This window comes from Manis pentadactyla, chromosome 13, assembly GCF_030020395.1.
Source record: "Manis pentadactyla isolate mManPen7 chromosome 13, mManPen7.hap1, whole genome shotgun sequence".
In the NCBI taxonomy this organism is placed as follows: Eukaryota; Metazoa; Chordata; class Mammalia; order Pholidota; family Manidae; genus Manis; species Manis pentadactyla.
In genome coordinates, this window is record NC_080031.1 from 87,692,254 (window position 1) to 87,717,858 (window position 25,605).

General features: G+C 35.3%; 1 protein-coding gene across 4 annotated transcripts in view; it reads left to right on the plus strand.

Annotated features, from left to right (window-relative positions):
* AP3S1 (adaptor related protein complex 3 subunit sigma 1) overlaps positions 1 to 25,605 on the plus strand; it is a 74,926-nt gene that overhangs the window by 17,082 nt on the left and 32,239 nt on the right. For all 4 annotated transcript variants that reach the window (XM_036894613.2, XM_036894615.2, XM_036894614.2 and 1 more), the window contains exons 2-3: positions 5,212 to 5,303; positions 9,013 to 9,124. In XM_036894613.2, coding sequence (XP_036750508.2) covers positions 5,212 to 5,303; positions 9,013 to 9,124 — 204 coding nt within the window. The remainder of the gene's footprint in view (positions 1 to 5,211; positions 5,304 to 9,012; positions 9,125 to 25,605) is intronic.

The following is a 25,605-nucleotide window of genomic DNA, read 5'->3' on the forward strand; positions in this document are numbered from 1 at the left end:
TCGGATTCAGAGAAGATCTAAGGTAGCTCAGAGTGTCATAGAATTCAGGTATCTGCAAAGAAAACTTGAGTGTATTGTTCAAAGTGTGTTATAGGAAGAGAAGCAGTACCAAGGAAACTTGAGGAAGAAGGAACCAGTTTTTCCTGTGAAAGTGAAAAAACGACTTCGTGGAAGTAATCACATTTGAGCTGAGTCCTAAGTGGGGGTTGCTAGAGAATGGGGTGGACGAGGAGAAGCGTAGGAGGGACTGAATGGTGCAAGTTCAGTGTGGTTGAAGTAGATCACAAGGGAGAGAAGAAATAGATGGTGGAACTTCAGAGGTACATCTGGATTAGATTCTGGAGGGCTTTTTATGACATGGTAGGGAGTTTGGATTTTAGGTTAGATGGAAACGAGGTTTTTAAGAGAGGAAGTAACATACTGTTTTTTAAGAAGCAATTCTGATGATGTGGCATGGTCTGGAGTAAAGAGACAGGTGGCATATAGTTAGCACTTGTGTGGTTCTCAACAGTATTCTGGGAAAGAATGAGAATCTGAGTTGAGATGGTATCTCTGAATCCAGCTTCACTGTTGTTTCTGAAGTAGAATTAACAGTACTGGGTGACTGAATGGATAAATGGACATAGGACGTGAAAGAAAAGGAAATATGATCTTTGGCTTAAAGATTGGATGAACACTAATGCCAGTAACTGAGATTAAAAATACAGTAAAAATAGGTTTTAGAAAAAATAATGCTTTTTGTCTTCAGAATGCAAATTTTAATATAACTTAATGGAATATAAGTGGAGATGTCTATTTGGAAGCTGGAAATACTTGCCAATGATTCAGAAAAGAAGATAGTCTTCTTTTAAGCACTAGGGTAGAGCATAATTAAAGGTCAGGAAGATAATATGGTTGAAGCCGCAAGAGTAAGGTCATCCAGGGGCACAGGTAAGGTCCAGGTGAAGACGAGAAGGAGGTGGTGAGATGATCGAGAAAACCCAAGGAAGGAAGAGGGCAACTGTCTCCTACAGTGGTGCCCCTCCCTCTTTTCAATGTTTTTATAAAATGTTGACTAGATAAAAAGAATACTTGCGTATTAAGTATACATAAGGTATAGGAAATAATACACTTACTACTGTCTATTTGTTACTCCTTTTAAGGAAAATTACCAATACCTTTGAAGTCTTTCTGCACCTCTCTTGTATCCTGTTCCCTCTCTGCTCAGAGATAACCACCATCTTGAATTTTAAAAGTCATTCTCTTATTTTTTCAACCACATTTTTTTGTCCTTAAGCAGTTTATTGCTTACTTTTACTTGTTTTTGAACTTTAAAATAGACAGATTAATATTATTTATATTTTTCTGTGATTGAATTTTTCTAAGGTCTTTATTGGCTTTATGTCTGTAGTGATTTATTTAGTTGCTGTTTAATAGTCTATGTATGAATAAACCACAGTTTATTTATACATTCTAGCATTGATGGACATTTACATTGTAAGCTTTTTGCTAAATCATTCTTGTAATCTTTTCAAATTTCTCTAGGGTATAACTAGGAGTTGAATAACTTTGTCCTAGGATATGTGCATGTTCAGCTTTACTAGGTAATGCTGATCCATTTTCACAAGTGGTTGTACCAGTTTACAGTTCTGGTAGTGTATGGGTGCTTTCTTGGGCCAAGTACTTGCCAATGCTTGATATTATTAGACATATTTATATACCTTCAGTAGGGGTACTTAATGTCATTGCAATTTTAACTAGAAGGGTTTTTCTTTCTCCCTTTTTTTCTTCTTACTCTCTTTTTTTCTACATGAATTTGAACATCTTTCATAGTTATTCACCATTCTGATTTCCTTTTTTGGGGGTAACTTATCGAAGTCTTCTGTTTTGCCAAGTCATTTTTATGTTGAGATGTTTATTTTTTTTCTTACTGATGTGTGAGTGTTCTTTGTATATACTGGATGCTATTCTTTTGCCAGTTTTTATGTATTGCAGATATGTTTTCTGTGTTTGTGGCTATCATTTTTTCTGGTGTCTTTTGAGCATTAAAAATGTTTGCTTTTGATGTGACCAAATTTGCCAATTTTTCTCTTTATGGTTACCTTTATTTTGTGTCTTACTTAAAAATCCAACACTATTACAAGGTCATAAAGATGCTACATTTTTAAAGTTTTATAGTGTCACCACTGACTTTTTTTTTAACTGAAAACATTTATTATCACAAAATGTTGGTGCTACATGATAGTAGGTTGCCACAAACTGGTGGGTTTGCCAGACGTTGGAACAGGGGCCAAGCTCCCAGGGCAGGGGACCTTGCTGTCCACTATGGGCTCAGCTCTTGCCTGGGGGGACCCCTGGCATTCAGCTGGCCCAGACAGAGGACAGTAGAGGGTCAGGAGGGCCTACTGAAGATGAAGTGGGGAGGGCAAGTGGGCAGCCTCCTCCTGCCTTGCTTGGTCTCAGGCTGAGTTGTAGAGGGGCTGGGTTTAGGTCATCGTATGGCTGACAGCTGTTGGTGATGCAGGGCTACTACCAGCCTGACCAGAGACATTCATTTTTAAGCAGCTTAGGACTGCTTTTGAAGTTTATTGTATTAAAACAGAACAAGACCAACAATTTTTATCCTGGCACCATTCATAGAAATGTCCTTCCTTTCCCTATTGATCTGCTTTAAATTAAATTACCTTATATATGTGTGGGTGTGTTTCTGGTTCTCTATTCAGTTTCATCAGCCAGTTTCCCTATTTCTGCACCAATATGTTGTCTTAATTATTGCAGCTTTATAATAATTCTTATATGGTCAGCAGATTCTTTCATATTCTACTTGAAAGTGTCTTGTTATTCTAGTCCCGTGATCTAATGTGTAAGTTTTGGAATCAGATTCAGGTTTTCACTCTTCCTCTCTCCCTGTTGGGATTTTTATTAGAATCACCTTGACTATTTGGAGCATTTTGGGGAGATTGAATATCTTCATAATATTGAATCATTCAGTCTATAAACAATGCATTTTTCCATTTACTTAGGTCATCTTTATCTTTTTCAATAGTTATGTATTTTCTCCATTGAAATCTTGCATGCTTTTGTTTCATTTTTTCCTAGGTACTGCATGTTTTCTTATGGCATTGTAAATGGAATCTTGTAAAAATTACATTTCCTAATTGATAGTTGCATAAGTTTAGGATTCCAGTATAATTTATTTACATTGAAGTATCATTGATATACAATCTTATATCAGTTTAATATATACAACACAGTGGTTCAGCAGTTACCCACATTATTAAATCCTCAACCCCACTAGTGCAGTTACCGTCTGTCAATACAGAAAGATGTTACAGAAACACTGACTAGAATCTCCATGCTCTACTACCATCGCTGTGACCAACTTATATTATGATTGAGAATTTCTGTGCCCTTTTATCTCCCTCACCCTCCCCACCTACCCACCCCAACCGTTCCCTGTGGTAACCACCAGTCACTTCTCAGTGTCTGTGAGTCTACTGGCAATATAATTTTGTATACTGATTTTGTGTTCTTGCTAATTCCATTAGTTGTAACACTTTTGTGTAAATGATATTTGATTCTCTACATAAAAAATCTTGTAATATGTGAATGACAGTTTTGTTTCTTCGTTTCAGATCCTTGTATCTTTTACTTTTTAAAATCTTTCTTGTAGTGATGACAACTCGTGTGCCACTGAATAGGAAAAGTAGTATCAGTTATCCCTATCTTGTTACTGATCTTAAAAGGGAGAAACTATTTAAACATTTGTGAATTGTTTACAAAAGGCGTTTTATAGGGATACCCTTAGTTAAAGGCAATTCTCTTTTTTAGTTTGCTAGCAACTTTTTTCTGTTTTATTCAAGAATGATGTTTAATTTTATCAGATTTTTTTTGTACCTACTCAAATGATGTATTTTTTCTCCCTTAAATTTCTGCAGCATATATAAGTAGGTCTCCCTTTCTGTTCCTTATGTTCATACCTTTTTCCTGTCCACCATTTCTGTTGATTCATCTTACCAGATGTTTATATATTTTTAAGTCTTTCCAAAGAAGCAACTTTTAGCTTCATTTATCTACCCTGGTATATTTCATTGACTTGTACTCCAGAATTATGAGAAAATAAGTTCTTGTTTGTTTAACCATCCAGTCTATGGTATTTTGTTATGGCAGCCTGAACTAAAATACTTCCCTTTTTCACATTAAATTCCTGAGAATCATTCGTATTGATGGGTGTACTTTACTTCTTTAATTTTTATTTCTTACAGTATTCCATTGTATGAGCATACCGTAATTTATCCATTTGGTGATGGGTGGAATTGGGGTTATTGTCAGGTTTTTTGTTGTTACAGTGCCTGTGTGATCATTCCTCTACAAGTCTCTTGGTATGCAGGTTAAGACTTTACTGTATATATATATGGATATGTATTTGCCAACGTCTTGTTGCTTTTGACCTTCAAGAAAAATGTTTTCATTTGGTTTAGCATAGTAACCAGGAGTGGAAGTGCTGCTATAAAACTGTTTTTTCAGGTGATTTTCCAAGTGATTTACCATTTACCTTCTCACTGATGGGAAGAGTTTCTTTGGTTTCACATTTGATATTGTCATATTTGTTAACATCGGATATTGTCACAGTACACTTTTGCTAATATGGTAAAGGTAGAGTTATCTCATAGTTACTATAATTTGTATTTCACTTAATTACTAATGAGATTTAATATCTTTTCATTTACTTATGGACCATGATACTTCCTTTCTTGTGAACTACCTGTTTATGATTTTGTCCGATTTTCCAGTTTGCATTTAGTTAAACTTAATTGGAAGCTCTAAAATTCTGTCTTTATTCCATAATTAAATTAGTTACATGAGTTATTTATAACTTTACCTCTGAGTTTACTCGTTTGTAAAACAGTGGGCTTTAACTAGTTAATATCTAGTGTCCCTTTTACCAGTGTCTGTAACTCATCTGTCTAATACTGTCTTCATGGTTTTGAAACATAGAAATAAGTTAGTTTATTTGTAGTGGTAAACTATGAACCATTGATTTTTTATTTTTGTTTTTTTAATAAAAAAATGTTGGGCTTTGTTTCTTTAAGATGTGATATGTTAATTCACTAAGGACCTCTTTCTTAGATGAATTTTCCAGACAGATATTGCTACTTTTAGTTTTTAAATTCTTAAAGTGCTGTTAGACTTAGAAATTCAGTCCTAATGCATATGAATTATTCTTCTCAGAGTGAAGACACACAACAGCAAATCATCAGGGAGACATTCCATCTGGTATCTAAGAGAGATGAAAATGTTTGTAATTTCCTAGAAGGAGGATTGTAAGTAAATTATTTCATGGACATTTCTAATCTTTGACTATATGATTAAAATAGGTATTGTTAAAATGGTTATCGTAGAAGTTTCTTAATTTAGATTAATTGGATCAAGTGAATTGCCACCTATGTTAGCTATAAACATAACTTAAAGAATTTTTTTAAAATATGCAGTCTTTTTCTTTTTTTTACTAAGGTATCATTGATATACACTCTTATGAAGGTTTCACATGAAAAACATTGTGGTTACTACATTCACCAATATTATCAAGTCTGCCCCATACCCCATTGAAGTCACTGTCCATCAGTGTAGTAAGATGCCACAAAGTCACTATTTGTCTTCTCTGTGTTACACTGTCTTCCCCATGATCCCCCCACACCATGTGTACTAATCATAATACCCCTCAATCCCCTTCTCCCTCCCTCCCCACCCGCCCTCCCACACCCCTCCCCTTTGGTAACCATTAGTCCCTTCTCAGAGTCTGAGTCTGCTGCTGTTTTGTTCCTTCAGTTTTGCTTTGCTGTTATACTCCACAAATGAGGGAAATCATTTGGCACTTGTCTTTCTCCACTTGGCTTATTTTACTGAGCATAATACCCTCTAGCTTCATCCATGTTGTTGCAAATGGTAGGATTTGTTTTCTTCTTATGGCTGAATAGTATTCTATTGTGTATATGTACCACATCTTCTTTATTCATTCATCTACTGATGGACACTTAGGTTGCTTCCATGCCTTGGCTATGGTAAATAGTGCTGCAATAAACATAGGGGTGCTTATGTCTTTTTGAATCTGAGAACTTGTTTTCTTTGGGCAAATTCCTGGGAGTGGAATTTCTGGGTCAAATGGTATTTCTCTTTTTAGTTTTTTGAGGAACCTCCATATTGCTCTCTACTAGTCTTTTTCTTTTAAAAAATTGTTATTAAGGTATTTTATATAAAGGTACTTTATTCATATGGCAAAAATGCAAACATTACAGAGAAGTATAAAATGTAAATGAATAAAATTCTCTCTCTCCCAACTTTACTCCTTCCCAGTTTCTTGAGTATCCTTCTAGAAAATTAATTTTGCATCAAGTATAACCTTAAAAATTTTTCCTTATGGGATCACACTGTGTATGTTGGTTTGCAAGTTGCTTGCTTTCACTTAATAGTGTGAAAAGCTTTGCGTATAAACACATCTAGAGCAACCACATTCTTTTAAATGGTTATGCAGGGTATTCCTTAGGGTAAATAGACCTGTTCATATAAATTTAATTACATCCTTTATTTTATTATTATAAAGACTGAAGTCTGCTTTTCAAGTATATATCTGTATGTGTGTTTATGTATCTCTGTATAGACACATCTATATATATAGATAGATTAGCATATAGCTAACAGATTTTTCTACTTTTAAAATGAATAATTAAGGATTACTTACAATTAGCTTGCCATCTGCTGTACACAGATACTTATAAGTTAATGGTCCTATGAAGACAATTGCACTCAAATAGTTGCATAAATGTTCCCTCCCATGTTTATATGACAGATTTCTTAATAAGTTATTTTCTCATTGATAATCAAAATCTAAACTTTAGCTGAGCCCCATTATTAGTCAGAAAGACCTATACCTTTCTGTATTTTAACATGTATGATGCATATTGTGAAAAATAGTTTGGGTAATTGAGAATTCATTCTTATCTGACCATAAATTGCTTTTTAACTTGTAGAAAGTTCATTGCATTTCTTTAAAGGGTATATCATGCTGCACTTAAATTTGCAAATACACCCTTATAACTTGTATATTTTGCTGTTATTATTGAGACAGGCACAGCTGTTTTTGTATTTGAATTGTACTTAATTTCTCTTAAACTTCTTAGTTGTTTTGCCATTTATATCACTTCCCTTTATCTCAGCCTCTTAATCTCTTATCTAATAGGAAACTTTATCACCCAGCAATGTGCACTGCATGTAGTACTTTTGCAAGAACCTGATTGATCTAACCAGGGCACTGTTCGAACTGGAAATTATGGCTTGAGTTTCTGGTTGTCCTTTTTCAACCTTATAAAAAGTAGAGATGAAATACTGCATCAGACGAAGGGTACACATCTGGTTTATTCCTATTTTTGGACTAACAAGCTGGTTTTCTTTGTCAAGTCACTTAAATTCTTGTAGTTCAGTTTCTCCTTTGAAAATGAAGTATTTGGACTGATGATTTCTAAAATTGTGTGGTATTGTATGCTTTATTGGATCCCATAAGTAATTTTTATCAGTGTTTATCAGTATTATACTGCAGTTTATAGATGAAGTTATATTTTTAAAAGCAAAATACATACTTGTCACATATTAATATTTTTGCTTTCATTTTAATAACATTAGTAGCCATTTTGAAAATTAGTTTTCAAAAGTTTGAACTTCTTTTAAAGCAGAGCCAAACAAAAATTTAAGATAATTACCAAATTGCTGATTTAAGATCAATCCAAGCTTGATATTTGCAATTGTTCATTGAAAGAGACAGAAAGAACACATTGTCTCTGTCAGAAAGTCTGTAAAATGTACATCCATATTTTTTAGTTGAATATCTTAGAAACATGTCTAGCTTTGTAGGAATTTTTATTTCTTGTCCAAGATCATTTCTACTTTTGCTATTAAAGAACATAAAAATAGTGTATACTTAGAGAAGTTATTTCCATGAACTTGTGAATTTAGTGTTACTTTTACTGAGCAAGAAATAGATATTTTCCCTTGTTCTGTTTGATTGTTCAACTAGCTTTGATTACATTTAGTTTTGATTTTTTTAAAAAGAAAATGTTAGTGTTAAAGGGTCTTTTGAGAAGATGAACGAATTAGTATAAATTTAACTATGAAATAGTTAAGATATATTTAGAAAAAATAAAAGATGCTTGGCATGATCACTGTTATTATTTTTAAATGCTGAAATTCCAATCAGTGTAAAAAATATTTGGTGAAAGACTTGAATATCTCTTAGCACAGTTTTTTTGTATTTATATTCTAAAACAAATGTGTTTTTGGAGGAGATCCTGATGGTAAATTTGTTCAAAACTTAAGAAATGTCATTTTTTTTTCTAGTTGATAATCAGTCTTTTGCTGTGTAATTTACTGTGACCTATGAGGTTAGTAAGCACTTTTAAAATGCCGTGTGACCTGATTTCTCCCTACTTTTCTGACCTCACTGTTTACTAGTCAGTCATTGTCCACATGCCTTTTTCCTCTTCCTTGAACATACGTATTTGTTCTTAATGAAATGGCCTTTTTATTAGTTGTTAACCTTTGCCTGAAATGCTCTTCTCTAAATTTTTTCATAGCTGACTCCTTGTCATTAGACCTTAAGCCACTAAATAGAACTTTTAATACCCAGTCTGAAATAGTGAATCCATCCATATGACATCATCCTGTTTTGAATCTCTAAGTAGTACATATTACTTCCACTTTGATACATTTTTTAAATTTATTTGTTTGCATATTGTTCCTTATGATCAATGCCTGTCACATAGTCAGTACTCAGTGGATAGTTGAATGAATGAATGAATGCATTAAAATTAAGCACCTTAATTTACTTAGTCCCTAATGTGTTTACTTGAATACTGTGCCATTAAATGCTATGCCAAAACAATTTATAAAATTTTTTAAACAATTTGTCAGTTTGCTTGAGGTAATGAAAATGTATTTTGTTTTGTTCCTATAACATTCCAATTGTTTTGTTTTGTCATTTAGATTAATAGGAGGATCTGACAACAAACTGATATATAGACATTATGCAACACTCTATTTTGTCTTCTGTGTGGATTCTTCAGAAAGTGAACTTGGCATTTTAGATCTAATTCAAGTAAGTTAACACTTGGCTCTGTCTGTCTTAAATCACAATTTGGCATTTATATACTTCAATTGTACTTTTTGTATTTTCCAAAATCATGTTTTATTTGGTAGGAAATATATTGTTCCATAGAGTTAGATGTTGGATAAGTAAAAGAGGGGTGAGGGATGTGGACACAGAGACTAATTTAATCTGTTTATGACTAATCATAGCTAATTTCATCATGCCCTGTTTTCCTGTTCATGTAAGTCACCACAAGAAGCCCAAGACTCATGGGTTTCTTATCAGATGTATCCAGATTTGACTCCAAAATCCATCCCTCCTTGTCTCCTGAAAAATCTTCTATAATGTCCTGGAACTCAAGGCCATTCATCAGCAAATTCCTTTTTGTAAGATAAATTTTAGCCAAAATAAGCAGGCGAAGAGAGGCAACAAAGGGCCAGGTAGTTTATTTGAGTGCAATTCCCGGGTGATGTTCCGTGGTCTGGGTATTACAGGCCGAGGAAGTCACAGCCGGTCAGGGAGGTGGGGGCTTATAAGGGATTAGGAGGGGGAGGAGTGGGCAAGCTATCCTAGGGGGCGTGGAGAGGTGTGATTGGCTAAAGGTGACATGATAGACAGCTAGAAACTTTTTTTCCTTCCAAGAGGGAGGAGGCTGACATCCCGGTCTTAGTTGGCACATCAGGATGGAATTCAGGGAGAGCTGTCCCCTTTCCATATACGGCACGGACCTTGGGGTCTGTTCTGTTCTTCCCCTATGGCATCTCTCTGTTCTGTTTGCATGTACTTGTTTTTCCTTCAGCCTAACACTTTTTATCTTCAACTCTTCTGTTAATATTTCATTCACTTCTTTGCTTTCAGTTAAATTTAGCTTCCTTGGTGACACTTCCTACAACCCTCTCAAGTAGTAGGAGTTTTCTCTCCTGCTTCCTTCATACTGTTGAACCCAGAGGAGTCTCTTTGTTTCCCACTGCTTTTTCTAGACCATTCTGTCTTCTAAAACACCACTTTCTACCCATCGTGTTTCAGAAATCTCTCCTCCCTACCTCCCATTCATTGGAGATTTCTGTCAAAAACTTCAAGTGGTCTGAGATTTTTACCCTGCTCAAACTAACAAGTTAAGTGCTGCAGTTTCATGATTGCTGGCAAAAGACAGGAGACTTCTGGGCCAGAGTCAAAGGGCTTTATTACTAACAGCAAAATAGTAGCCATAGCTTTTGCTTACATTGGTTCCCCAAGTCCCAATTCCCAAAATGTGGCTTGAAGAGGACCAGGTGATACTTGCATACACATTGGATTGGCCTATGTGAGAGGAACCCCAAGCTTAGGGAACTGGAATGTTTTATATTGGACGAGCATGTCTGCCCATGTTATGGAAGAAAACAGTATCTTCCAAGGGTGTAAGTAAACCTACTTTTTGCTTTGGAGAGAGAACTCTTTATTTTCCAGGGATGTTTGTTACACAAGTTTACTTGAAAAGGTAGTCCGCATAAAGGCAGTCTGTTCCTCTGCTTACATGATGTACAGAAATGGAAAATCTGTGGAGAATCATCTCCTAACAGATTTTAGTTCTTAGTTCATTGATATTCACTCCAGTGCTACTTGTGTTATAATTTCTGGTGATTTTAATATTCACATGGCTAATTCTAGTACCCTGGCACAACATCTGACACCAAGTGCATTGGTATATTTCTTCCCTACATATAACAATATTATGTGCAGCAGTAATAGTAGTGTAACTTCATTTGGTTACTGGGACCAGATTCCAATGTGTGCAAATATGTGGGAGGGGGTCTTCCCACACATACTTATGCCAAGTGATTCTTGAACACCAGTAGGGTATTGGAGAACTCAACTCAATTCTGATGCTTTCTGCCCAGGGACAGCACTAAATTCCCAGGTTAAGGGCTCTGTCCTACAAGACTGCCCTCCACCCCCAACCCCCACCCCAGACACGTGTAGCAAGCCCCAGGTAGTTACTTGTGCTTGTGCTTTTGACCTACTGGCTATAGACTGGAGGTTCCCATGACCTCTCTCCCCCTTAGGTTCAATTAATTTCCTAGAGCACCTCTCAGAACTCAGGAAAACACATTTACCAGTTTAATAAAGGATACCGTAAAGGATACAAGTTAAAAGCCAGATGAAGAGAGACATAGGGCAAGGTCCCAAGTAAAGGAACTTCTATCCTCATGTAGCCTGGGGCCTGGCTTTGTGGCATGGGGAGGTGTTCTGGCTCCCCAAGCATAGAAGCTCTCTCTGCCAAGAAGCCGGATCCAGCCGAGCAGAGCAGGCAAAGCAGAGCTCAGAGCAGAGCAGAGAGCTCTTCTAACGGGTTTTGTGAGGGCTTCATTGCATAGTCATGATGGACTAAACTACAGGCCATTGACTGATCCAGCCTCCAGCCCCCACCCTCCCGTGGGGGTCCAAAAGTCCCTCATTAACATGACAAAGCACCTGTTTACCTTTAAGACTCTGCAGTGTTTTCAGGAACTGTGGATGAAGACCAAAAATACCTGGAAAATACAAATATGTATTTCTTATAACTTATTATATCACACTGTAAGTCCAGGGAGAGGAAATCCCGGAGCAAAATACCTCTAAAAACCGAAATTAGTCAAAGGGAGAAATAAAGTTTAAAATCCATTTATTGCTTACAAACTGCAGTCTGGGACCGTCTCCCTTTCCTGCTCCAGCAGAAGCAAAACCAGCCCTCCCCCTCACCTCTGAGGTACAGACAAGCCCTCTGTTGCCCCGGTAATTACCCATTGATATGGAGAAGAACTTCTCTCCACCCCTGAGGAATGATGCAAATGCACTAAAGCCATACTTGTTTCCACCTCTGAATGCCTACTGATATGCAGATATACTAAAGCCAGGGGAGATATTCTGGAAATACTACAATTTTACCCACACTGACTTGGTATCTTCACACCTGGAATTTCTTTTCCACTGAATTTCACCCTCTACCTTACCTAACCTTACTGCTTATTTCTAGACCTTGTCTTAATCCAAACTGCAGTCCCTCCATAATCTCAGTGTCAAAGTTTCCACCTCCTATCTTTTTGTATCATTTTCTATAACTCCATCAATTTTTTGAGCCTGTTGGGACCTGCAGTCTTTTAAATCTTACCATTTTTTCACTGTCCCTGATCTTCCTGATGTCTTACTTTCCTCACCCACCTCAAACTCCATGGTCAGTCATGATAATTGTAGTCTTGTACACAGTCAGCTCCTTCCCTGTACCCACACCGCTCAATGTACTTAGATTGAAGACAACATACTGATTTCTGTTAAAATTTATGATTCCTAACCTCAGTGGGTCCTTAATGCTACTGAGAAATCATATTGTATTTCTCTGATCCATTCACTCCCATACTCCTAGACAACTACTGATACATTCTCTCTCCTCAAACCTCTAGCACTTCTAGCATCGTGGTTGCTAGTTCACTGAGAAGATTGAAACAATCAGAAGAGAACTTCTGCAGAATCTCCATCTGGTCCATGTACCCTACTTTTCTTTGAGGGATGGACGCACTATGCTCCTAGCTATGACCACCTTACTCATAAATAGTTTCCTCCTCCTCATTTCTCTAGCATATTCTCCCTTTCTTCTGCATCATTTCTTCTCTTTCCTAGATCATTTCCTCTAGTCTATATGTTCTCCCATCTTAACAAAAAAAATCCTGTCCTTGCTTCCCTCTCCAGCCACTGCCTCATTTCTTTTCCTTCCCTCACACCAACATGCCATTAAAAAGTTGTCTGTATACACTGACTGAAAATTTTCTACTACCATTCTCTCCTTAACACACTCCCATCAGGTTTTCAGCTCTGCTGTTGCTGAATCCGTGGTTTCTCGCCCATCCTTAATCTTTTTTGGTTGTTCATTGATCTCTTCTCCATGAAATACTCTCTTCACTTGGCTTCTAGGATGCCCACTCACCTGGTCTTCATCTACCTCTTTGTTGCTTCATTTCAGTTTACTAATCTCTCTTACCTCTTCTCCTTCAGGAAACCCTGTAACATTTACACAATCAGACCGCTTGCTACTCTCTGCACTGCCACCACATTGGTCCAACGTGAACTCTTTGGCAGCTTTTCCTCTCAGAGTTCAAGCCAGACTCCTTACAAATGACCCATGAAGCCCCGCATGATCTGATTGCCCTCCCCAAACCCAACTACTTATCTTACTTTATCTTCCACTCCTTCCCCGTTGCTCCAGCCACAGTGGCCTCTTGCTGCTCCTCAGATATACCAGCCGTGCTTCTGCCTCAGAGCCTGTGTACTTGCTGACCTTTGTATCTAGATTGTTCTTCCATTTATGATCCCATGGCTAGCTCCATCATTCTTTCAGGTCTTGGCCCAGATGTCATCTTCTCACTATGGTATTCCCTGACCCTTCTTTAAAATGTTCCCCTTTCTTTGACATATTCTAACCCCTTTCCTGCTTTATTATTTTTTCCTCAGTACCTATCACCATCTAATATATATGTGACTTACTTTATCTAGCTTATTGTCATTTACCCTTACAAGACAGTATGCTCTGTGAGGGCCAGGATCTTTGTGATTTATCTCCAGTGCACAGGATGGCATCTGGCACTTGGTAGATCCTCAACAATAAAGTGTAGAATGAATGAATGTATTTAATGCCTAATATTTACCATTCCATGTAAAGTAACTGATAGGAAAACCCAAAGGTTAATTAGAAGTAGGAGAGTTAGCTAGAAAAATAAAACATCTTTGTTACATGCTAGTAATTTTTTAAAAAATCTGAGTGCTGGTTACATTGGTGTGTTTAATTTATGAAAATCATTAAATGAAGATTTTTATACTTTGTGATATTTCCATAAAGTTAAAAAAATAACACCCACAATAAAAAATGTACTTGCTACAAAAAAATTGTAAGATTATATGAGGAAATGCTCTGAACTTATGTTTTCTTTCTCTTTCTTGATCCCAGACAGAGCACAAACAAAAGAGCATGGAATAGGCGAGTTGTACTAGATTGGAGAAAGCTGTAGGTAAAAAGGGAATTTTCTTTGCAAACAAATCTCATGTTTTTGAAATCAGCAAGGAAGCATGGTTTGAGATCTAGTTAGTGTTAGAGAGTAAATGAGAAATTAACCAAAGGAGAAAACTTTGCTAGTAATTCTTTTTTTTGGAGAGCAAGGCAGAGGCTTTTATTTAGAAATTAAGTGAGATGACAGAGCTCCTGGCTCAGACCAGGAGGGGACAAGAGAGCCCCCTCTTTGCTAGCAATTCTGAGTACCAAAGCTTAAACATATTGGAAGTGACTAGCTAGTGTAAGGTTTTTGGTATCAAATATTGTTGATAAGGAAAAAAAGTGGCACCTGATAAATGGAGCTGTTACTAATCCAGATTACTCTAAATCCATACTTCTTAAACTGGGCTTTGAGAAAGAACTAGATATGTGAGCTAAAAGAACTCACATTATAATCCTGGCAGGCATTCATTTTTTTTCTCAAATTGGAGGTGAGGAAATGACACTTTTAAGATAAACGTGTCTATTAAGAAGTAGAATAGAAATTTTTTATAATATTTAAAGGTTTAAGAGGAGACTTTTGAGCTTAAAGTTGATATGCCCCAAGGTTCCTTTGGATATGTGTTCACTTTCCTCCTAGGATCACTTGAGAAACACTGTTAAGTTTTGTGTTTTGTTTTCCTAAAGGCTTTTCCAGTATAAAGTAAGAGAAACCAAGTTTTACTTATATATAGGTAACACGTAAGGGTTGGTCAGAACCCTATATTGCATTGACTTTCTTTTTTTTATTCATTTTGTTATCATTAATCTACAATTACATGAAGAACATTATGTTTACTAGGCTCCCCCCGTCACCAAGTCCCCCCTACAAACCCCATTATAGTCACTGTCCATCAGCATAGTAAGATGCTGTAGAATCACTACTTGTCTTCTCTGTGTTGCACAGCCCTTCCCATGCCCCCCCACCACATTATACATGTTAATCGTAAGGCCCCCTTTCTTGCATTGACTTTTAACTTTGTTGACTATTACGTTTCTTCATTTATCCCACACAGGTAGTAGTTAATTCATCATACTGTTATTTCAAGGAAATTTTGAATTTTTTAGAAAATGGTTGTTTGATATGGAACTGTGATTTCTATTTCTCTTTCAATTATCCACAACTAAAGACAGTGGTAGACATACACATTACATTCCAAAACAATGTTTTTATTTTCCTGTGCTAGGTACTAGTGTTATAAGAGGGAAAACAGGAGAGAAGTAATCTGTTTCAAATTTAGTCTGTTTCATTGTGGTTAAAAAAGACTTGTTAAAACAAATGTGAAATTTCCTAGAGGCAAATCAGAAGTCCTTTACACAATGCAAACTGAGACTGAAGTCATCATCATGGATTATTATTTTGATACTGTGGCTGCTCTTAATGGTTATGGTAGCATAGTTGTTATATCTCATAAGGAAATTATATGAGGAGTTGTCAAATAACAAATATCCTATATCATATTGGAAGTAAATTCTATTATATGTTTGTGGAAAGTTGCAACTGTCTTGTGTTTTGCATAATTTTTTAGCTATTGCTGTTCAAATGTTGATACTTTGTCTTAATATTAAATAAGATGCAGAAAAGAGGTTTTCAGGAGAATTGTGAAATCTTCCCACTGCTAATGTAAGCTACAGCTGTTGTTACCAGAAGACCCTGTTGAGTTATTGTGTGTTGAACAATCATATCACAAAAGAGAAAAGTTCTGTAATTTACCTTGCAGGGACTAATTCTACGACTTCCATGAACATGTTTAAAGTTCTGTAGTTGCTATCTTTCCCCTGCGATTACCACAAATCATTAACTACTTAAGAGGGACTGCTGAGCATGCACGAGTCATTCACTTTAAAAACTTTGAGTTGCTTATTATTTCTCCTTTTGTTTCATGAGCTCATTTATTATTTTCAGAGCTTATTTACAGCTGGTGTTCTTGCTTTGTCCGTTCTCTGATTTTGAGAAAAGCAGCTGTAATATAAAAGTTAAAGCAGAAAATTATAAACCAAGAGAGTTTAGGTTGAAACCTCTTGGTCTTGCATATTCTTTAGAGAATAATAGATCAAGAAAAATTAAATGTCAACATGTAACTACTAAACATATGTTTAGTGTTTATTTTTTTTGAATCTTGGAAATGATACCATTGAGGTATTCATTAGAAGCCTGTATTTTTTTTTAAACATTTTTCTAGAACATGATTTTTAATGGCTCCATTAAAAAAGTACATCTTTTTTCTTGGTTTCACTGGAGATGGCTGATAATTATAGATCTGCTTTGGTTATGTAACTGTATTCCTATTATGTTAATGTGTGTGCGCAATTTAATTAGTAGTCTAAAACCTATCCATGCTGAAGTTACTCTACAAGAAGATATGTCAAAGAAATAATCAGTCTTCCCATGTTTTCTTCCGTCTGCCACCTCTATAGCTTTTCTTCTTCCTTCCTAATTACAACCCTTGAATAGAATTCGTGCCTCATATCGAATTTACCGGGTATCATAATTCCTCCAAGTGCTAAAGATACCTCAAGACAAATGCTGGGCATAGAAGCCACAGGGCATAAATCTGCAAAGAAGTAAAAAGCTAACCTTTTCAAACAATATGGCTTCTCTCTCACTTACCAACTTTACATTTCCCTGTATGGCCCCGGAAGATGACTGGTTAGCCAGAGACGGGTAAGATTCCTCAAGGGAGGAACAACCTAAGACAGGCACAGTCGCAGGGGGGCCATCAGGTGAGAAATTGGGGATCAACAGAGGTGAGGCTTAGAACCTCACCCCCCCGTTCTGAGAGAAATCTTCTGCATCCGTGGATGTTTTATTGCCCTTGTCTAGCTTGGATTAACACATAGTCTACAGGCACACACCTGATCATCTACATTTGCTCTCTTACAACACTAAACTATGTTTTCTACCTTTATCTTGCATCTACCTACCACTTCAGCATTTTATTTAAAAAAAAAAAATAATAATAATAATAATGGAGAAATGTGGGACCCACATATAAATCAAGTTCAAAAATCAAATGAATATTCATATTTGACCTGATTGTTTATAGTTCATAATGCGTGATCAAAACCGAAAGTTTCTGTGATGACTGCCCTTGTACTGTTCACCATGTAACTTATTCACTATGTAAGAATTTGTTCTCCATGTAAGAACTTGTTCGTTATGCTTCAGAAGATTGGAGACTGACGAGAATTAGGCTTGGGGTGGATTAATGATTGTGCATTGAGCATTGACTCCCCTATACAGAATTTTATTGTTGTTAACAACCATTTGATCAATAAATATGAGAGATGCCCTCTCAAAAAAAAAAAAAAAAGGTACCTTTAACTAGGAAAAAAAAAAAAGTACATCTTTTATATACACTATAACTTATTTGATGTTGGACATTCTGGAAATTCGTGTTGTTTCCCTTTTTGTATGTGCGCTCTTGTTAATCCTGCTGTGATGGGTATTCTTGCATTTATATCTGGATCTACCCATTGGTTACCTTTGCAGAAATGGAGACCCTGGATTAAAGGGTGTACACGTTTACTCAAAACTAGCCTCTGACGGTTCTCTTCCAATCTCATCTCTAGAGTTTGCAAAGGTGCTTGCCGTGGCCTGGGCAGCACTGGGCTTTATCATTTTAAAAAACTTTGCCAAAATTTTCCTAATTAAAAAAAGAAAGAAGTATCTCTTTATTTTAATTTGCATTTCTCTAATAAACTGAATAAATATCTTTTACATTTATTAGTCATTTGTGTATTGTCCTTGTGGAAGCCTGTACTTCTCTGCAAAGATTTCATGTTTCCAAAGTATGTGTATGTTGTCTCAGATTTGACTTTATATCTTGTAGAAAATTTGAGAGAAGGCTAACTGTTAGTAAATTCCATTTGGAGTTGTACCAGTATTCACAAAATTGAATAATCAGTTCTGTTTTCTTTTGTTTCTTACTTTAATTTGTGTAAGTTGTAAAGAAGGCAGTTTTTTTTTGTTTCTGATATGTGCTATTCTAGTATGATATTGACTACTTGTAAGCAAATTTCAGAGTTGAAATCTAGCTTTTGTCAGTCCTTTCTATTGTAGCTTATCTTCATTGAAAGTGTTAAAATATTTACAGAGTGAGAAAAGAAGTTCATTAAATATTAACGTTAGTTGTTTGAGTTATTTATAAGCAGTCATATTGTCCTCATTTAATTTATCGTGCTACACTGATAATGGAGGCATAAAGTCCATTAGGTAATTCTAAATTCAGTTATGGTCTCGGTACCACAAGTAGCAATTATGTCAGCATCAGTCTTGTTGTGTTGTAATTAGGAAATAACTGAGAGCTAACAGCTAAACTTATCTTCAGTTTCAGGAAGATGAGTTCCAGCCACGGTGGTAGAATGCGTATATAAACTAGAGCTCCAGGTATAGCATTTGGAATTACTGTTTTATTGAGCAATAAATGAGCTTTTGTGAAATTCCTTTACTTATGACTGCTAATGCTAATTTGGCATGATACTGAGCAAGGCATTTACACTGTATAGACCTTGAACTTTTCACCTGTAAGGTATGCCTGCTTCAATATGCTGCCTAACAGACCTCACTCATGAGGTTGCTAGTTCAATAAAGCAGGGTGGTAGTGCTTTAAAGCCTTGCAGACTCTACTTTGTATTGCCTATAACTTTGGGCAAATTATTTCACCTTTTTGACCCTAATTTTCCTCATCTTCAAAATGGGAGTAATAATAATAGAAACCAACTCGTAGAGTGGGTGCAAGGATTTAAAAAGATTTTGTGCATGGCTAAGTGCCTGACATAGACTAGTCAATGGTTTTAGCTCACATCATTAAAGCATATCTTTTTAAGGAATGCATATAAAGTATAATTTCATTAGTATACAGAATGAATTGGGTAAATAAGTCCCTTTATCTTTCTTTTTCATTTTTATAAGAATTTGTGAATCTTCTCATCATTGTGTGATGGCTTAGGATGAATTCTGTATGATAGAGTTATGTGATAAGAAATGGGCTTCTTTGGGGAAACTTGTAAGCCAAGAATACTTCAGTGAAGAACAATCCCCTGATCTTCCCCCTATTTCATAGGAAATAATGCTGAGATAGGTGCTACTGAACGTACCAGCGGAGCGCCCCCTCCCTTCCACCCTGCCGTTCTCTTTTCTTAAAAGTGTAGGCTTGAAAGCACTCTTACCAGTAAGGTGACATATATTCTTCTAAAGCTTTGGACTATATAGGTGTAGGTGCCACCTATTTTAAAGAATTGTCTGGGAGAACCAGCTGACCAGCACTTGGGGATTGTGGAAAGTTGCAGCTCCCCTGTTGGGGTGGGGAGGGGGAGGAATAAACCCCTGGTCCCATAGGAAGGTGAGTTCAGTTCTTCCTGCTGGAGAAAGGGTGGCTTATTTTTCAGGCAATCCAGAGTGAATGCCCAGAATCATTTTAGGAAAACTCTGCCTTCTATACCAAACTATGTTACCAGAGTGTTAAAAATTGCCATTTTCAGAAAGGTTTGTTTTTTATATATAAAACAAAAAATGTTTCTGTAAACCACTTGAATCAGACACTGTTAGAGTGACTTGGCATCCCCAAAATTCTGTTCCTGTCTTACTTTCATTGTTGAGAAGTCTAATTTCCAATAACTGGAAATATAATACTCACTTTTCAGTTATTTACATTGCTACTTTTTCAAGATAAATCCTGGTATCAAATTTGATGATACTTGCTTATTCTAATTTACATGTTCTGTTGAAATCTCAGCAGTCCTCTTGGGAGGCATCATAGTGTCAAGTTGGTGTTTGGAGTGAGATGGTCTGGGCTTGAATATTGGCTCTGTATCTAACAGTTACATAGCTCTGAGCAGATTACTTAGCCTTATCCATCCCCCCTTCCCTTGTCCATGGGTACTGTTACTCATACCTACTCTACCAGCATTGTTTTAAGAACTAGAGCTGATATGTATAAAGCAGTCAGCATAGGTAGAATATGGTAAACTCACTATTATTATTTACTTTATAGTGATGACGGGAGTGTTTTGGAACTGAGGTGCTTGAAGTCCAAATTTTAGTTCTGGAAGCAACTTAAAATTTATTGTTTTCCCTTCAAGGTAGGTTAGAGAGAGAGAAAAAAAACAGCTCATGTTTGATCTAAGGTGAAGTCTTTATTTCTTGGTGTAGAATACCAGGTTTTCAGGAAGGAATTGGATGCAGAGAGGAAAGTGTCCTTTGAGCTTGGTTTTTTTATTTCTTTTTTTCTTTAACAATTAATAAAATTTCATGTCGAAATCATTTCAGACTTAGGAAGGAGTGGCAAATATACTACAAAGAATTCTTGCATACCATATCTTTATTTATACTCCCCAAATTTAACATCTTCTATTACCTTGGGGCAATGATTAGAGTCAGTAAATTAACATTAATATATATTATTATCTAATCTGCAGGCCTTATTCAGAATTTGCCAGTTGTCCCAACAATCTCATTTTTCTCATTCAGAGTTTACTGCTTTTAGTTTCATGTTTCCTAAGTCGTCTGTACTCTGTAATAGTCTTTGTCTTGGTTCATTTAATCTCTTTCATACCATCATACTTTGACGAGTACTAGCCATTTGTTTTGTACAATATTTTGCAGTTTGGGTTTGTTTCAGATTTCTTAATGATTAAATTCATGTTATGTATTTTTGGAAGAATGCAAGAGAAGTAATGTTATGTCCTTCTCAGTATTATTGTGTCACAAGATACATGATATCATTTTGTCCCATTACTTGTGATATTTATTCTTATCACTTGCATAAGGTGGTGTCTGCCAGGTTTACCTACTATTTTCCCCTTTGTGCTTAAAAATACATTATGGGGAATAATTTTAAGTCTATATAAATATTCTTTTCTAACATTTTTGGTCATTAATTTTAGCATCTATTAGTGATTTTTTAAGTGTAAAGAATTATTATTGGGTTTTGTCGTGACAAATGTTTACTTTTCCATCATTCCTTCTGTATTTATTAGTTGAAATTATATATAAAGAAAATCTAAGATTTTTATTAACTTTATTTTAACGCAGTGATTAAAATATCAATTGTACCATATTCAGTTATAGGCAGAAGACTGTCTTTCAAGACCAAATACCATTTCAGAAATTAGCTTTGCTTGGAAGTTTAAATATAGTTCTAACAATTTGTGTCAATATAAGGTTTTTTTTAAACTTCTTGCAAGTAGCTCTTGTGCATAGAAGGAAATAATTCAGAGGCTACTTTCATTTTAAAAGTTAATATTTGATTTATTAGCTTTACAAATTCAAAACCCTAATTCTTCCTTAGACTTTTAAATCCAACATACAAACCATATTAAGACACTTTAATGGTGGGGCTACAATGCAATTTGGCTTCCTTAGTACAGGCAGTCTTTACCATAATACCGCATTAATGTGGGTGGTAGATGTATGGTCAAGAAGTAAAGTTAATACTACACCGATGGACAGTGACTGCAGTGGGGCATGAGGGGAGACAATAATATGGGTGAATGTAGTAACCACATTGTTTTTCATGTGAAACCTTCATAAGAGTGTATATCAATGGTACCTTGATTTTTAAAAAGTTAAAAAATTTTTTTACTTTATCGTATTTTCCAAATTTTTGAAGTAATCACTTTTTACTGCATTAAAAATAAAGTACTACATGTTGTTGTAGAGGGAACCTGCCCCATGAATAAGAATGTGGGTTCTGGAGTAAACAATCTATTTAAAGCATGTGGAACCCAACAGCAGTGCCATACCAGAATATACTCAGTAGTCATTATCATCATCACTAACCTTTTTTAAAAATACAGAAATCTCACAAAAAGAATCATTGAGGTGAATTTTTTCAGAATCATTATGACATGAATATAGAAGACAGACCGTCCTTGCATCAACTCTTAATCTCTTCATAGTGAAGTCAAGAGTTTGATATGTGTAAAGTGCCTGGTATAATAAATGTCTCTGGTTTTTACTGAGTGGCATCATTGGCTTGTTAGTGTCCTGGTGTGCTTTAGGGGAAATACAGCGCAGAGTGCACTGACATGCTGAGTCGAGTGCTGTGTATGCACCTTGACCATCATACTTTAAAGATTCCTAATACTACAGATAGCCATACAGATTGGGGAGTGTACTCAGGTTATACCCATAGTTCTTAACAGGTCATTGATCTGATTTCAAGTTCGATAAAAACAAATGAAAGTTTAATAAAAAGAAATTTAATTTAAAAAGTCTATTTATAGTCAGTCGTCTGCCTATAATTGAATATGGTACAATTGATATTTTGGTCACTGACTTAAAATAATGTCTGTCTTTTCTAGCACTGTCAGTATATTTTTAGTAGTATTTTTTATTCTTGGCTTGAGCTAAACAAGTATCTCTTTAGAATATGTTCCTGGCTAAAAAAAACGTCTTTTTAGACCTCTTGGCATATTATTAGTATTCCTAAATTTATACCTCCTGTTCTTGGGCTTAAGACTTTTCCTGTCTAATAAGATGCAAGTTTCACATTTATGCATTTCACCCAGTGTTACAGATTAGAAATAGTAGGATCAATTACTCCTGAAATTTAACAGAAACCCCCCAACCCCAGGAAAATAAAAGATTTTTTTTTTTACCTGGAAACTTTAAAGGAGGGTGGAAGGATGTCTACTGAATAAGTGATCATGCTTAAGGACATTTTGTGACATCAGTTTTACTTAGTGTACATTTTTATTTCTTCATGTGTGTATAGTATAATACTAGCTAACATATATTGACTACTTTTTTTTGGCAAGACACTGTTCTAAGCCCTTTGATTTATTCATTTAATCACTAAAACAACTCTAGGACATGTGTACCACTATAATGGCCAAATGAATAAACAGGCTTAGAGTTCAGTAAGTTGCCCTAGATTTCATAGTTCGAGGCTAAGCTAGAATTTTAATAGGCTTGAGAACGCTTGTGCTCTTAAATACTAAGCTGCCTCATAATAGATTCCTGTTACCTTTGTGGCCCAGACATATAGATTTGTAATTAAGGACAAAGGAAATACCAGGAAGTTCTGTTTATAGAAAGACAGGGGAAGGGAGACTGTTTATATGTGGATGTGGCATTTTTCTGAATATCTCCTTTATATTTATTTTGGGAAGACTATTTAATTATTTAAATGAAGGAAAACTTAAACTCTGATTCTCTTAGTAAAGTAAAAATAATTTTTCTGCCACTAGTCTTAAAATTCCTTGAGGCTAGAGATTAATGAGTAGCTACTTAGTAGATAACTGTTACATTGAAATTTACTTTAAACTTTTACATTTAAAAAATGAAACATAAGAGAGTGCTATTTACCATGTTACTTCTAGTTCTTTGCTCTTTTTAGCCTTCTCCTTGTGAAATAACAGTGCAACAGCAACTATTTTTGTTCTAGCTTGAAACCCCAAGGCCCGTTAATTTGTTTCCTTTAATTTCTTTACTTCAGTTTGTAGATTATTAGCTTTATTTTGGTCTTGTCACTGTAACAGATTCAGCAGTGTTTATATTCCTTGGAGCTCTAGATTTCTAATTATATTAAGTAGTTTTTTGCTAAATCAAAAGAAAATTAATGGGAAGTTTTTTGAAGAGGGTTTTATATTTTTTTAACCATTAGGAATTTTTTTCCCCAAATTAAAAACATGTCTGACTTAATAAGCAAATTCCAAGGGCTTGGCAACCTCGGCATATAGTTACCTTGCTTTTATATCAGTGTTTATGAGCAGATTGAGACTTTGCTATTTTATTTTTATAAGCATCACATCACATATTTTGAACAGCCAGATAAACAATACTGGCTTCCTTTTATTTGATGTATTTTTGAGCACTGTGCTAGGCACTTTATCTCAATTTTTTAACTAAATCTTTAAGATGACCCAGAAAGATATTTATCACTATTTTATAGTTCTGATATTTGGAGGAGTTAAGTGATGCTTGTTCACTCAGCTAGGTAGCAGCAATGTAGGACTTTGAAGCCAAGTCTTTCCTTCTGGTTTCCTCACTACTATACCCTATTGCCTCTATAGGAAGCCTTATTTTTTTTGCTGCTCCATAATTCATCAGTGGCACACTTAATGCTACCAAGAAAAATGTGTTTTTCTCTTTGCCCAACATAGCCTGAACATTAATTCAATGGAACCACTGATTTTTCAGTTATATGTAAGTAAAGGGAAACTGTTATACAGAATTTTCACCAAAATAGTTATCTTCTTTCTCACGGTTAAAGAGGAATGGCTACAATATATGGGTAATCACAGCAGTGGATCTGGAAAAACTAAGCATGAAAAAATAAAGGCATATTGGAAACTTTTTCTGATGAGTAGCTCTAATGATTTTACATTAAGGAAGACCACCTCATACCATACACAAAAATCAATTCCAGATTCAGTCCAAACAATAAAGCTTTACTATCTTAGGAGAGTATCTTCCTGACTTTGCTGTAGGCAAAAATTTCTTAAATTGGACATTAAAAAAAGATTAACCATACAGAACAAAAAGCTGAATAAATTGCACTCTACTGAAATTTTAAAATTTCTGTTCTTCAGGAACTCTATTAGAGGAAAACAGGTAAATCACAGAATGGGAGAAGATATCTGTAAATATGTATGTGTAAATGACATGACTGTATCTAGAAAATATAAAGAATTTCTATATGTCAGTAAGGAAAAAGACCAGTGGAAAACTGAGAAATCTTGAACAGACATCACAAAAAAAAGATACCTAAGTGGCTGATAAATATAAGATGGTGCTCAGTGTCATTAGCTATCAAGGAAACACAAATTATTATCAAGATGACACATCATAACACACATAGGAGTGGCTAAAATTAAAAAATTGACAACGTAAAGTGCTTACAAGGATGTGAGATTGTGGGAACTCTCATAAACTACTGTTTGGAGTGTAAACTTTTATAATTGCATTGAAATTGTATTTGGCACTGTCTATTAAAGCTGAAAATATGCTACTCTGTGACCAGCAATTCTATTCTAGGTACACATTTAGTAGATATGCATACATATATTCACTAAAACGTATGTGTAAGAATATTCTTTGCAATACTAATTGCAATGGCCCCATACTGGAAACAACCCAAATTTCTGTCAATAATGAAATATATAAATACATTGTGGTGTATTTATGCAATGGCATACTGTACAACAAGAATATATGAGTTATTGTATTACATAATAACATAAATGAATACCACCAAAATCATGATAAATAATACTATATATAGTATGATCCCATTTAAATACAGTTCAGAAATAGGCAAAAATGCACCAATAGTGTTAGAAAGGAGGGTAGTGGTTACCTTTGATAGTGATAATAAATATGAGGGGCTTCGATAATGCTGCTAATTATTCCAACACTTGATTTGGGTGTTGATTATACCGATATGTTCACTTTGTGCAAATTCATTAGGTTATATGTTAGGATTTTTGTACTTTTCTTTTTTTTTTG